Below are 15,445 nucleotides of genomic sequence, written 5' to 3'. Positions count from 1 at the left end.
ACTGTGTTATACTATATGTTTTTATGTATATGGAGAATTATCATTTTCATAAATTCCAAATTTTCAAGTTTTAAAATATGTTAAAGCCCAGTGCATAAGTCAACTTTTCAAACCCCCAAAATATTATGAAAATTAGGGGGTCAACTTATACACAAGTAACATAGTTGGACATTTGTTGATTGTGAAATGGGTCAATATATGCCTTTCAAATCTCATATATTCTTTTTAATATGTTATGTATAATTAATTTTGCATTTTCTATCATCATATTTTCTTTACAAATAAAGGTTTTTTTAGAAACAATACTTGAAATTGAGCTCAGAAAAAATTAAGAATAAGAAAAGTTAAGCAATTTATTGAAGCGTTTCAATAGAAAATTCAATAGAGAGATTGAATAGAAAGAGAAAATTCTGTAGACTTAATTTTGTTTATACTTCTTAATTTTTGAATTTTTTTTATTTGATTTTTTCAGCGATAGACTTCTACTAACACTGGAATATACGGTAAGTGTGCATTTTTAAAATTCAAAAAAATTAATTTAATATACGTTTACAGTTTTTATTTTCTGTTTAAAAAATACTGTGAAATTATGAATTTGGATACAGTATTTTTTAAAAAAATATGGAAGTTTTAATAAAGAAAAGTTAATACTTCCTCACATTTTTTGTATAAACTTAATTTTTCACTTTCTTATTTTGCACGTAAAACTGAAACTGGTGTTTATCTAACAATTTGACACCATCTTAACTATTGCCAATTCACAACTTTCTTAAATTAAGTTGTAACTGTCTAAATGAAATTATTACTCCCCCATTTCCTTATCTTTAGCAAAAATAAATACAGATTATGTAAAGTTAAGGGGACAGGCAGCAAGGAGTGTAATGTGCATAGTGTTTTGCTGTAGAAAATGACATTCAAACTGACAGTTTCAGTACTTATAGAATTTTAGGAAGGTTGAATTAAGGTGTTTTAAAAAAATCATTACAATTAATAATTAAGTTCAGACTTGAATAATTTTAAGGAAACTAAAATGCTTCAGAAAACATTTCACCAGTTTGCCCACCCCTGACTTAATCAGAAAAAGTACCTTTTTGTATTTCATTTCATAACCTAATCAAAAGTTAGCACTAATTAATTAGCATAGTTGACATCAATCATTTGACAATGTAAAGTAATAATTTAGTATGTAAAAATTTGATCACTAGAACAAAGGGGTGATATCTTTTATTTTTAATTAAATGTATATTCCATTCCCCTCTTAAAATAACTGATAAATTGTGTTCATGTGTGATAAATTGGTAAATATAAGTGTGTCACATGAAATTGGGGGTAAAATGGTTTGTAGAATTGGGTCACACAATAAACTGATGGTAAGACTCGGTTCCCAGTGAGATCACTGAAGTCAAGTACCACTGTCTGCGGTCAGTCAGCGAGTGTGTGCCCACTTTGATCAGTCTGTGAAGAGACCAAGAGTGCACAGTATTAGACTTTGTTAAAGTGTTCAACCATAAAGTGCCCAACCATGAACACAGGTTGTTGGGCTACCAAATTGGGCAAGTCATATCCTTTGCAGAGGTTCAAAATTATGATGACATATCGTCGGATTATCATCAGGGGTGTTTCCTGAACCATCACCAACAGCCCATTGTGCAGCTAGAGTGTAACATAAATAAAGTGCTACTACAACAGAAAACAGTTCATCAAAATAAAAATAATTAGCTTTAAAATATTTAAATATGACTGATCAAGGTTATTAACTATGCACAAACTTTACTAGCTGCACAAATTTTAAAATCTTTGATGTATCAATAAAATAAAATAATAAAGAAAACAAAATAATAAAGAAAACAAAAATAACAATAAGACTAATTCAATTTCAAAATAAAATTTTAAAACTGAAAGTCACAAGTTATTAAAAAAAATATTTAAAATAATAAACTAGTTTATGAAAAAATTACTTCTTCACTTAAACATTTACTATCTCTTGATATGGCTGATCAGATTCAAAAATTATTTTACAAAATGAAGTCTCAAAAATATTTTGGAAAAAGTAGTTAGTAAAAAATTAATCTTAAATAAATTAGTTTTCAAATCTTTCTTCTTTAGGAAAATTAATTTGAAACATCCAATTTTAGTAGATTTGAATATAAATTGTGTTTTAAATTAAAGGGAAACATAATAGAAAATATTAGAACAAATATATTAAATTTATATGCTTAGCCTAGCAATTAATAAAGTTAATGGAATTTAAAAGAAAAGTTTTCTTTTATTCATATAAAAAAGTAAAAATGTTTTAAAATGCAATTATAATACTTAATTCAGTCCTTCCATGCAAACCTTTCAGTTACAAAAATTTGCAACAACTGATTATCGTGAAATCTTTGAAATTTAACATGCATACTTGTTTTTTCCTTGGGAGGAAGAGGGGGTGGCTTTCCATTTTCTCTGTCTTTGGAACCAAAATTATGATGAGGACATAAAGACATATGATTGCCTTCAGACCAGGTATGAGGGTGGTTACAGATTAATGAGCACTGTGGATTGAAACCATCTGGTTCTTTCTATTAAGAAAAACAAATAAATAAAATATTATTTCGTTTAGTACCTATTTTAAAAAAAAAAACTTAACATCAAGTTCATTTTTTTTTAAGCTATCAAATGTTTAACACTAGAAGTGAATTATAGTATTTGAATTATAGTGACTTAAGTATTTTAGAAACTTATCTAATTTTTTGCTCATAAATTTATTTTCATGTTGAATATAATGTGTATTTACATGCTTGTCATGCTCCATTAATGCTTTTACCCTAATAGATGAATAAACATGCATAAGTATCATTTCTTATACTCTTATGCTACATAAATGCTTTTCTATAAAATATCAATATAGATTTTTCATCTCCTTGTTTATTAAAGAAAACATAATATATTGTTGTTGATGAAATGTTTGATATGAAAATACAAATATTGTAAACTTTTAAAAATTTTAGAACTGCTTAAGAAAAGCATTAGAATGAACAATATTTGGAATAAACAGAATTAAGTACAAATATAACAGTAATTTAACAGAATTATAACAAAGCATACAATATGTAAAGTTATGCCGTGATTTAAATTTTAAACCTATATAGTATGCAAGCATAAAACATTTTTTTTTTTCTGAGCAAAATTCTTTTCTATTTTTATTTAAAAATCTAAAAAAGATGCAAGTTCATTTATATACTTCAGCATTTTGACTGCAGAAAAAACTGTACAGATATTAGTTCGTTATTTGCCACTTTATCCCAGAATAATATGGGAGAAATTGATGCTTTGTTGAAAGAAACCACAAGTTTAAAAAAGGGAAAAAAATCAGGACTAACAAACAAGTGTTAAAAAGATAATTAGATTAAAACCTTTTTTTAAGGTTTTATAACTTTATTTAGTAAACAAAACATTTGAAACATAAAGAAAATATTCCAACAAATTATGAATATAAAATGAAATGAAATTTTAAAAACTACTTACATCAATATCCGAGACAAAAACTTGCGGCATATTGTCATACTGTGAAAGATTCCGTAATTTACGTAGCTTAATTGGTAAAGCTGGAGGATCAGTCTCTGTAGTTGAAGAAGTTTGATAACTTATTCTACTAGTAGAAACACTGAATTCATTGACTGAGTTCACAATTTCATGAGAACTACCAGAAATATCATTTGAATGCAAGGATACGGAAGTAGTTGCAGTCGTCATTGATGAAGCAAATGATGAAAGTTCAGCATTATAAGTTTGAGATGTTAAACTAGACATACATTGTTGTTGATGAGTTTCAGAACACTTTGTATATTTATGCTTAGAATAAGATAAATCATCAATCGAATAATTTAAATTTAAATTAGAGTCCAAGCTTGATGCTGATGATTTACTAATAGGAGTTAAGTTATCTGGAGACTGACTAAAGGGCCAATCAATAGTACATAATGAATTGAAATCAGTGTTTATAGAGCCAAAACTACCAGTCAATTGTTCAGTGTCTGGTTTTGTTAATTCTAGATTATTTGTGTTCAGCTTTTTCTTTGGAGGTAGAGGTGGGGCAGATTCACAACTAGTGCAATCAGGATTACTAAAAAAGAAGTGCATACTTAAGGATACTTTATACTTAAAATTATGACTTTTTCTCTAAATGCACAACTGTCAAAATTATTTAGCAGAGTTTATCAAATAATAGAATTTTCATGCATATTATTGATAAAAATATAGAATATTCCATACATAAAAATTTAAGGTATATTTAAAGTAATAAAATACAATGTATGTGTATGTATATGTAATAACAGGGCTACATCCCTGTTATCATTAGTTACAATTAGCTTAATTAATTCAGTCGTGAATCAATCATTCCTTCATTAGTTTTGTTTACGGGTAGGCTGGTGGCTATAACATTTCACATCCACTCTCTGCAAGGTAGGGGTGGACAAAACTCCAGATGGTTCCAGCACATCTTACATGGATCACATCATACAGCAAGAGTCATGCAAAAACAATCGCTCCTGCACTAAGTACTAACAGATAATGAGGTGAAAAGGCTCAATCGTGGAATAGGTACTTCGTAACCCTATGAATTAAGGAAAATCATTTAATGCTTCCTAATATGGAAGTGAAAGAGGGAAAGATTCTAAAAATAACTCCTGTGAAATATAAATCTAATTGTAATTCAATGGAATGTTTTCAGCCTTGAGTCCCAAAATAGAATATCTCTACACCTATTCTTTACCAAAGACATTTTATGAAAAGAGTTTTAATGCTTTTATTAATACAAAAATATTTATAATAAGTGTATTACATCCCCCCCCCAAAAAAAAATTTTGGTAAGCCAAAATAAAAAATTTAGAATACTTTAAATTTTTAAAATTTAGGTTGGTACAACTGTTCCTTTTCCCTACTACAAATAACAATTTTTCAATTATGTGTAAAAAAAAAAAACAATTATTTACAATGACAAAAATGAAAACATGATAATGTAATTTATCTGTTTAGTCAACTAAACAGAAAGAAAAATGAAACATATTTATATAACTATTCTACTAAAATTTTCAAAAAATTTTTTCGCACAAAAATATACACATTTTTTATGTGAACGAACTGGACAACAAGTGTCATTTAATCAGAATTTAAGATTCTGTGCGGTTAAAGGGGTTATTTACTTGATGAAAATCTGTATTCCCCATTAAAATGGAGGAAAACAGAATTTCATGAAGCACAGTGATATTGAGAGATCCAGACTGGTCAATACAAAAAAAGTTTATAAAATTTTTTTCACCTTATTGAGAGAGAAAAAAAGTTCAACTTTCCTCGCCCTCACATCCAAATGATGCTGAGGTAAACATCTCAACACGCGATTCAGATCTCTCAAAAATATCAGGCTTACTTCTTCCATTGAAGAAAGTTAAAAAAAATTCTTTTCATTTGGACACTATTCATGATTTAATGGTGGGCTGCGACAATTGTGGGCTGCGATATTTCCTAAGCTTTGATACATGTACTATTTCAAAATTTTGTTTACTTAAATTATTTTATAATTAGCTTCTGAAATTTTTTGAAGAATTTTATATGGTCCACTAAAAGGAGGTGACAACTTCCTCGTATTAGGATAAGTAAATTCCTCAAACATAACTAATTCACCAGTTTTAAAATCTATGTCTAAAAATCTAGCATCATAATAAATTTTATTTCTTTCATGATATTCTTTAGTTCCTTGAATTGCTATCTTTTTAGCTTCCTCAACAGGTGGATAGATTTCTTCCTTTAAGGGATTTTCATAGGGGAGCCAACCATGCATGAGATATGCAGGTGGAAACTTTGTTACAGAATGGGGGAGTTAAGTTATGAGTATTAACTATAGCTTTTAACAAAGTTGACCAGGGAGTTTTAGTAGGTTTTTCATTAATTTTACATTTTAAACGCGTAATTATTCTTTGACCAAGGTGTTCAACCTTGCCATTAGACTGCGGATGACGTGCAGTTGTCAATAATTGTTGAATTTTATTTTGTTTCAAAATTTTTTTTTAAAATGAGATGAAGTAAAAGCAGTGTTTTGATCAATGGTATGTTTTCAGCCTTGAGTCCCAAAATAGAATATCTCTACACCTATTCTTTACCAAAGACATTTTATGAAAAGAGTTTTAATGCTTTTATTAATACAAAAGTATTTATAATTTTTGTATTACATATACAAAAATTATTCACTCACAATACAAAAAAGCATCAAGTATACATTGTTCCATAGAATTAATTAGCTTTTAGGAGAAAGAATACCATGATTTCTCAATAGATTCTTGGAGTTCTTTTGCAGTGCTACACTGTTTACGATTTCTATATAATTAGCAGTTTAAAATTCCCTAAATGTACTCAATTGGATTTAGGTCTTAACTCAGAGCAGGCCAATCTATCTAGCACCTGAATATTTTATTGAAAAAAATTAATTTTTGTTGAATGTAAAGAGGCTTTTTTTTTTTTTGAAATGTACAATCAGTTCTTCCTAGAAGGTCTTGAAACGAGAGATTAGATGTTTCTTCAGTGTATCTTGATACATTTCAGATGTTTAGTCTTCCCATAAGGAGATGCAGGTATGTCGTACCATAAGGGTCGGCGAAAGTAGCTGGCAAGGTGAACGCCTTGGTAAGCGCCGAATGAGACACAGATTTAAAGCTCTGTAAATTATTTATTTCCTCCTTCTTTAAAGCATTGTTTGCTTTAAAAATATATTTACAGGTTGCTTTTTATTAAATATGTATTCTTAGGTTAATAGCTTAATTAAAGATGAAAAGAGTGTGCAGCAGAAAAACCACTCGTTCAACATTGAAAAGAATGAGTTCCATATTTTACATGGAGGATCTTTTCTGTAGAGTTTTTTGGTTTAGAAAACCATGCAACAAACAAGGGAATATTCTCAAAAGGTGAATGCAAGAGAAAAACAGGGGGAAGAGTGACCTTGGAGAATGACCATGAGTTCAAATTTATGTCAATTTAATCTATGTGTCAAACATTCTCTTAATATAATGTGAATTTGCTGATACAAATTTCAATATTTTATGTAAAATATATTTCTATTTTGTCTCAAAGTGTTATTTCAATTTAAGCTTTTCATTTAAATCTCAGCAGATTTTTTGAGTAATAGGGACTATTTAGAAACAGGGGCAAAAATTCAATTTCCACGATTCCTTCAAATCAACATATATAATCAATCAAGATAATTACCAAGATCTTAGTAAATGTTAAGTTAGCAACAAGAAACATACACTTTTAAAATATCTTACAAATTTTGTTCTTTGACATATATTTAAAATAATTATAAAAAGTCTTTTCTGGGGAACTGAAGTAAGACTTTTTATCTCTAAGAATATTTGCTTATAGCAAGCTCGATAAGTTCTTTATTCATCTGATTTATCTAAGCGATTATTATTGTATTTAGCGCTGTACATTGGTTTTGATTTAATTTTACATATGGTTTTATATACCATTATAAGTCTGAGTAGAGAATATTAAATCTTTCCCAAAAGTTATTTGATAGGAATAATAATTTAAGAATACTATGATGACAGTCCGTTTTTTTAATGTGTTTTAAATGAGGTCATTTTTTAAATTATTTTAAACGGTTATTTTCAAGATTGTATATTTCAGATGCAATTAATTACAAGAGCGCTCGTCGCTTTGTTATGAAAACTGTCATCATGAACAATTTTAGGTACAGCGAATGAATAAAGTGAGAATGAGGAATGAAAGGATATCAATCAATGGATTGGTGAATAGTGAATTAATTGGAGTCAGTAATAATTAGCAGTGATTTTGTTTATGAGGTATTCATTGAAGGACATTTTAGAGAATAATTGAATGAAGAAATTAGTTTACAAATGCATAAAAATATTTATAAACTTATAAATTGATTTATCACAGTCAGCAACAAACATTTTTCAATTTCAAAATTGATTTTAACAAAATGACAACATATTGAATGCAAATTACAACAATTATGTGTATTGAAAATAAAAAACCTGCAAAAACAACTGGTTTTAAAGAGTCAATTAAACTGCTTGAGACTGATAAAGCATGAGAAAAATAGATTTTAATGTTTACATTTGTATGTCACAAAAGATTATACTCATTAAAAATATTTCCTATAATAAATATTCATTCTAGAATAATTTAGGTGATATTTTCATTAAATAAACTAACGGTTTTCTTTTTTAACCTTGAATGCATTGATTGTAATTTATCTAGTTCACATGCTTAGCAAATCAATATTTAGGATTGACATAGGTTTTATAATTCTCTAATAGAAATATTGTAATTGAAAATAAAAAAAAGCATTTCTCTATAGCGTTATGACTACACCAGCATGACAATTTAAAGATTTTTGTTTGTTTCCCTTAAAAAAAAAAGAGATTACTTTTCCAAAATTGAGTTAAGGGTGTCGTTTCCAGTTTTGCCGACAATGTCTTCTGCTGACACTTTTGTCCATCAAATCCAAATGTTTACCAAACCATTACAGATTTGTCTCCCAGCTGCCTGCTGAAAAAATTCACCGGATCTTTTCTATTTTTTTTTCATGACTGAATGGTACAAATAACCATTCTGCAGCTTTCATTATTTGATTGTCGGAACTCTTGATTAGAAATAATATGTCTGCCTTTATGCTTTACAGAAAATACCTCACTTCATCCAACCAATCCTGCATTTACTAAGAAACTGTTAAAGTACTTAAACTTTAAAGACAATCATTTTAATCAAAATTTCTAAAAATCACAATATTAAATAATAAAATCAGTTTTAATTAACAAACATTTCTTGATAACATTTTATTTCAGTTATAATTTAAGAATTTTCCTGCTATTGTGTCACATAATTTTTAGTTGTATAGTATCAGGAAATTTTGCTGTGTACTTAAATGTGTTAGACAGACTGCATAATTGGCACAGCAATAATGATTTTTTATATCGTGTTTCATTTTAAAGTCCACATTGAAAAAACTGCTCTAACAATAAATACCTTCGCTTTTACTCAAAGTTTGACAAGTTACTTTTTAGTTAATCCATTTTGAAGTGATTTTTTAAAAAAATTAATACATAAATAAACTCATAAAACAGTAGTACAACATATTTCAATAATATATATGTTATTTCCTAGTTAGTTGATACTTAGAGGATCCATTCTAAAGATTTTTTTTAATTAATATAGGAATAAAATCCGAAAGACAGTAATAAAATGCATTTTAATAAAGTTACTGTAACATTATTTACAAAACAAGCACCAGCATGTTTGATAAATCATCAATCCTAGTCTGGCATTACTACAGTCTACTTAAAACTTTTATAATTATCAATACATTTTATAATAAAATTTTTTTTATATCTATAAATAATCATCATGTGTAGAAAATTGTTCTAAAAACATAATTTTTTGTTCTAAAAACAGTGGAAATCTGGTTGTATGTTATTTGCCTCATATGTTATCCTGTTTCCTACATTATATTCTACTGGTCCGTAAAAATTGGCTTATACCGATAGTGCTAAATTATTCTGAATTTTACAATACTCTTTTTAAGAAATTCCCGCTTTATATATTTTTTCTTGCAGATCAACAAAGCTCACACGAACTACTTTAGAGTTCTTTCTTTTTTCAAAAACTTCATTATTAGCTGTTTGAAGCAGTTTTGACATTCTTTCTATCTTATCTTACTGTCTGCTACTTGGGTCAAAATCAGAAGGGTAATGAGAAGGCCAAAGCACAGTAAGCATGGTTCAAGTATGTATGGAAGCTCAAATTATAAATTTCGCATGTGGAATTTTTACCAATACCAATAAAAAATTTTAATCAATCTTAATACAGTCAGAACCATATTTTATAAGGAAATAGAAAATGCATTTCAAATCAGCCTTTCTCATAAGGCTTTACCACATTCAGAACAATTTTCTTGCTACTAATTATATGCGGAAATACCTTTAATAAATTTAGAAGACTGACTGTGTACAGTGTGAAGAAGAAAAAAAATAACCACGCTGAATAACTTTTGGTCTAATGATTGTATTTTCATTTAATAGGATTCAATTTTAATGGTTGGAGGGGGTGACCTCAAACATACTAATTAATTAGTGCAAACAATAATTTAAGTTACAAAATCTAACATAAAAATGTACTTTCTCTGAATAAACATATTTTTTCAACAAATTCAGATTTCTGACCCTAATCCTAGCCATAATTTGGGAAAAATGGCCCTAATAGTTTGGTCAGGAGAGCTGATCGCAGTTTGGGCCCCTTAACGTCAATTTGACTCTTTGCACATTTAACTATATCTTGAGAATTTTTTAAGAGAATAGAAAACATTTTGCACATACAATAAAATTCTTTTATCTGAAGGCAATTTTATGCAAAAATAATTTTTTATAATAATTTATTATTATTATTTTATTAAACATTAGTAAAAAAAATTTTGAGCTGTAAAGTATACAAATTTTTAAATTAATTTAAATAACGTAATTTTACAAGGCAAGATACTGAATAAAATCTATCAAATAGCTCTTGGGAAATCGAATTCTAAACATAAGACTTCTTAATTAAAATAACTTCTTCAAAAAATTTGCTTTGATTGAAACAAAAATTGTTTTTGTGTCAGAAAACATATGTACTAATTAATTAACATATTTGACGTAAGCTCCTTGAACCCTGAAGAATAAGTTTTAGTACATGAAGATCCAATCATTAAATTAAAAGTAATTAAGGGTGATTTTTTATTTTTTTGGCACATTGTACATGTTTATATTTTCATTATATCAGAAATTATTTCGTTCTTCCAAAAAGTATCCTTTTTGCTACATCTCAAGAAGTAAAACAAAATTGTTTGTTAAAAGAATACGCTCTATTACATTGATAACTTGTTATAAAATAAAAGACTTTTAAACTTTTATCAAATAAAAGGCTTTTTCAAAATATAAGAGAATTTAAAAATTTTAAACTGTAAAACTTTTTCTAGTTAATTGTGGCCTCTTTACACGTGGGACCTACTGTATGTTTAAAATCTGATCATTATTTCATTGTTACCTTTTTATAGAAGTCCTTTCTATAAATGAAGGAAGTGGAGGCTTAGGAGGTGGTTTTGTATCAATATGTTTTGAAGAATTTCTTAAACTCAATATACTATCTGATGAGGTAGAATGATGCAATTGAGTCAAAACAGGAAAATCAACAGTTTTAGTTTGTTCAAGTATCTCTAATTCTCTGGGTGTTAATGGAATATCAGGTAATGAATTTCTATATGGGCTGAAAAATAAAACAAAATGTGATAAAATTATGAAATAATAAAATCAACAGTTTTAATTTGTTCAATTTTTATCTAATCCTCTAGGTATTAAGCAATATCAACAATAATAAATATAAATTCCAAGGAACCAATATTGACAAATGAAACAGAACATGACCAAGGAATCAAGATATTCCTAAGTTAAAGTAAATGGTAAGATTTAAAACCAGGAGGAGTGTCCACTTTGTCAGACATTTTTCTAAATTAAATGCAAATTGTAAAACACATAATAAGAGTAATCCATTTTTTTTCCTCAGAATTACATATTTTTTAATATGAAAAGAACTTTATGCTAAAATATTAGATAGCTTACAAATTAATCAGTTTTTTAAAACAACTATATTAAGAAGATTAAAAGCACATTTAACATTTCCTCCCTAAGGGTCGAACTCTATTACGAGAGAAGAGGCTTCTTAATTAATTAATAGTGAGTATCCATTTCCAAAACAATTTCATCCCTCAAAGAATAGATCCCATATAGAATACGAAGATCTTGCTTGATTTAATTTCATATATATATATATATATATATATATATATGTATATGTGTATGTGTGTGTATATATATGTACATAAAAGATTTCGTGTGCTTTTTAACAATCATTAACATTCTAATGCTGATTCTTTTTTCTTTTAAAACAGCCATTTTTATATTCTATCTATGCACATGAAAGCCATCAATATTTAAACGTGAAATCTTTCTTTTCACTGAAATGAGGGAAATATTGTGAAATGCAACTAAAAAAATGGGTGAAATAAGTGACTAAGCCTTAAAAATAGTGAATAAAAGTTACTATTTTTTAAGATACTGACAGTAAGTGAGAAAAACAACTGATGTCGATCCCTGTAGGTTTTTCACACCTCTGCCTACAACAGTTTGCTTCCTGGAGACTGGAAGTTTTTACGTAATAAATTTGATAATGTGAAATGAAATTCATAACATAAAATGCATATTATTAAAATAAAACATGACATTTTTTTTCATAGTATCCCCTAAATAAAGATTTTCTTTTTAAGATGATTTAAATCCACTTGTAATTATACTATTCAATGATTATCCAGTGGAATGGATGCAATAGTCGTTTAATAGAAAATAAAAACTACAAATAGTTTAGAAACTTTTGTTTTGTTTATTACTGTGGGGGAAATAGTTATCGACAATGTCAACCGTCATCTATGAAAAGGAACCCCCACCATAGAATCGAGTTAGCAGGTCTTACATACTAGCGAATTGTATTTGTAATTTTTTAGTGGTAGATACGCTACAGTACTTCCCCACCAGAATTATATCTGTTATAGAATTCGATGAATGGATACCACTAGCTGATTAATTGCTGTTTTGTGAGAAGCCGGGAGAGCTGTATTAAGATCACCGTACTTTTTGTGTGCTGATTGTGAGAGCTGTATTAAGTTCACAGTCGTGGTCGCTCCTGTGTTGCCTTTAGCAGTTGAGTGTATACGTTGTGTGTGATCGAGACTGAGAAGCAACAGCATGAGGAGGTGGATAATGTCGCAGTCACAAGTAGCAAGTCAACTATTCAATGTGGACCATCCAATGAAGTAGGCATTACTGTCGATGTAGGCGTGCTCATATCAAACTGGGCGTTACTGCAAAGGTAGGCGTGTTAACATCACATCCAGGTCACCAATGTGGGGGGAATAGTTATTGACAATGTTAACCGTCATCTCTAAAAAGGTACCCCACCATAGAATCGAGTTAGCATGTCTTATATACTAGTGAATTGTATTTGTAATTATGTAGTGGTAGATACGCTACAACTACTAAAAATTCTAGATGATAAAATTTGGTTCAGGCATTAAGTTGGACTTAACCTTAGAGTCAAAAATTATTATAACTGCTTACCTTTCAGGTTTAGCAGAGGATAAAGTTTGTTCATCACAGGGGTTTTGCAATTCTTTTTGTTGCAAGCGATCCAAAGAAAGCTGAACTAAACTCTGAAATAAAAGGTAGGAACAATGAAAAGGAAATAGGAATAAATGTTTTTTTCTTCAGTATCAATTTCATGAGTGTTTTTAAAGAAATTAACATCAGACATCTTGTCATAATTTACATACTTCCAATAAATTATTTTCTAACTATTGAAAAATTAGTTTTTCTTTTTTTAAGCATTACTGATCTTAAAAAAAGGTTTCCTTTCCTCTTTTATAAGACACTATGAGTAATTTACAGTATAATATGAGTAAATAATAGGCAAAACTTTATTTTTGCTTTCTCACTGTCTCAATTTTGTTATGAGACAACTTAATTATTTTTATTAAAATGTTTACTAAAATGACATTTAAATTTCCATATTTCATTAAGCTTTCATATTTCATTATACATTTTCCAAGTAGACTTTAATATAGAAGCAACAGGAAGCACATTAAATTTTGACATGGATAAGAATTTCTTTACTCATGATACATATTTCAATTTGAAAATAATAAAAAGTATTGAAAGAAACCCAATCATTTAGAAAAATATGGATAACACTTAATCTTGCTGAAAATTTGGGAAGAGTAAGAATTAGGCAATTATAAAAGTTAGCAAAACTACTATATCTTCCTACTTCTAAATCTAACTGTATAATATTTCAAATAACATAAAAATTTATTTTATAGATGAATTTTAAAATCTTTGATGTTATCATTTGAATCATCGCTTTCCAACCTTCCATTATGGGGGTCAGCAAATATATTATGGTTACTGTTACAAAAAAATAAGTCTTTGTACCAATATTTACTTCAATGTTAGTATTTTAAAAATGTTAAGATATAAATTAGCATCTTTTTACCATGATTCTCATCTGTTTTCTAGTAATTTCCCGTTCTTTGGCTGCAAGAGTTTGCAATCTTAGTTTTCATACTTTGTATTAGATTAATCAAATCTATCACTACAAAGCATATTTGTCAACATGTTTAATGTGTGGGACTGTTTAAAAACCAGTTATGGTATGTTGTATTTTAAATTGTTGGTTGTTTAGAGTTAAAAATAGTTCATCTTTTGAATCGAATGTCAGCAGAAAAATGAATACAAATGTTTTGGACATTTTAGAAACTTTTAATCAGAAAATTCCACTAAACTTGATCAAAGCATTAAATATGTAAAAATTTATACTTAACTTCCATGACTACTTTACAACCAGATACAAAAAAAATTACTATTAAGCATCCGAGTACAGTCTTTAACAAAAATATAAAAGAAAAACCCATTGGGTTATTCTGTGATAGTTTTCTAAAACAATTTTTAAAAATCATTATTTAAAAATAGATCTTTCTAATCTATGATTGATTCTGATCTTCTAATTTAGGATTAATAAAATAAACTATTTAGGTAATTATAAATTATTTTATTACTTTTACACAACATATTCTTATCATGAGACATAAATTTATACATAAACTTAGATTAAAGCTAAATGCATAGCCTGATATGAGACTGAAATTGTAGGTTATTGAGTCAAACTTTGAATTTCCTTATTCCATCAGATAGTTAGAAACATTCCATTAAGATTGTCTCAGATGTAACTTATACTTAGTAGAGAAACATTTGTATTGTTAAATTGATATTGCATAAATTTTTTATTTCAGATATTTTAATTTTATAAATGTCCAGACTAAGATGCTTAATGATCATGTTTCAATTTTTGGTCATTAATTATTGTGCAGCAAAAAAAAACAAAAAAAAAAGGTTCTTTGATATTTTTTACCTGTTACTACAGATTACAAAAGAGGTTTGCCTATTTTTCTTCAGATTTTAGTAAGAATTCACAAAGGAGAAAAGATTGGGAACCACTGATTCAAACAATATTAAATACAAAATTTTATTTTAGGGGTAATTTTCTATACTTAAAATAACTATTATTTGAAAAACAACAAAAGCATAAAACTACATAATTATTATTTCAAAGTACTTTTCAAAAAGTGTATTTTCATTTAGTTATTTCAAAATAAATGTCTAAAAGAAATATTAAAACAATAAGCCTGTGTTACACACATACACAAGTTACTACTTATAGGCTGTGTTCAACTTTCAAGCACTTTTTCTTAAGTTCGAATATTAAACTTAAATTAATTTACAGTATTTAATTATTAAATAAATTGCAGATC

At 27.8% G+C, this 15,445-nt stretch overlaps 1 protein-coding gene across 2 annotated transcripts in view; it reads right to left on the bottom strand.

Annotated features, from left to right (window-relative positions):
• The window catches only part of C3G (C3G guanyl-nucleotide exchange factor), a 56,099-nt gene that overhangs the window by 31,724 nt on the left and 8,930 nt on the right, over window positions 1–15,445 (bottom strand). For both annotated transcript variants that reach the window (XM_043042948.3, XM_043042947.3), the window contains exons 5-8: window positions 13,200–13,291; window positions 11,077–11,295; window positions 3,508–4,105; window positions 2,402–2,561 (exon numbers count right to left, since the gene is read on the bottom strand). In XM_043042948.3, coding sequence (XP_042898882.1) covers window positions 2,402–2,561; window positions 3,508–4,105; window positions 11,077–11,295; window positions 13,200–13,291 — 1,069 coding nt within the window. The remainder of the gene's footprint in view (window positions 1–2,401; window positions 2,562–3,507; window positions 4,106–11,076; window positions 11,296–13,199; window positions 13,292–15,445) is intronic.

The sequence above is a fragment of the Parasteatoda tepidariorum genome, chromosome 11 (assembly GCF_982258835.1).
Source record: "Parasteatoda tepidariorum strain Cologne lab strain chromosome 11, Ptep-v5.0, whole genome shotgun sequence".
Lineage (NCBI taxonomy): Eukaryota > Metazoa > Arthropoda > Arachnida > Araneae > Theridiidae > Parasteatoda > Parasteatoda tepidariorum.
This window is presented reverse-complemented; position numbering and strand designations above follow the sequence as displayed.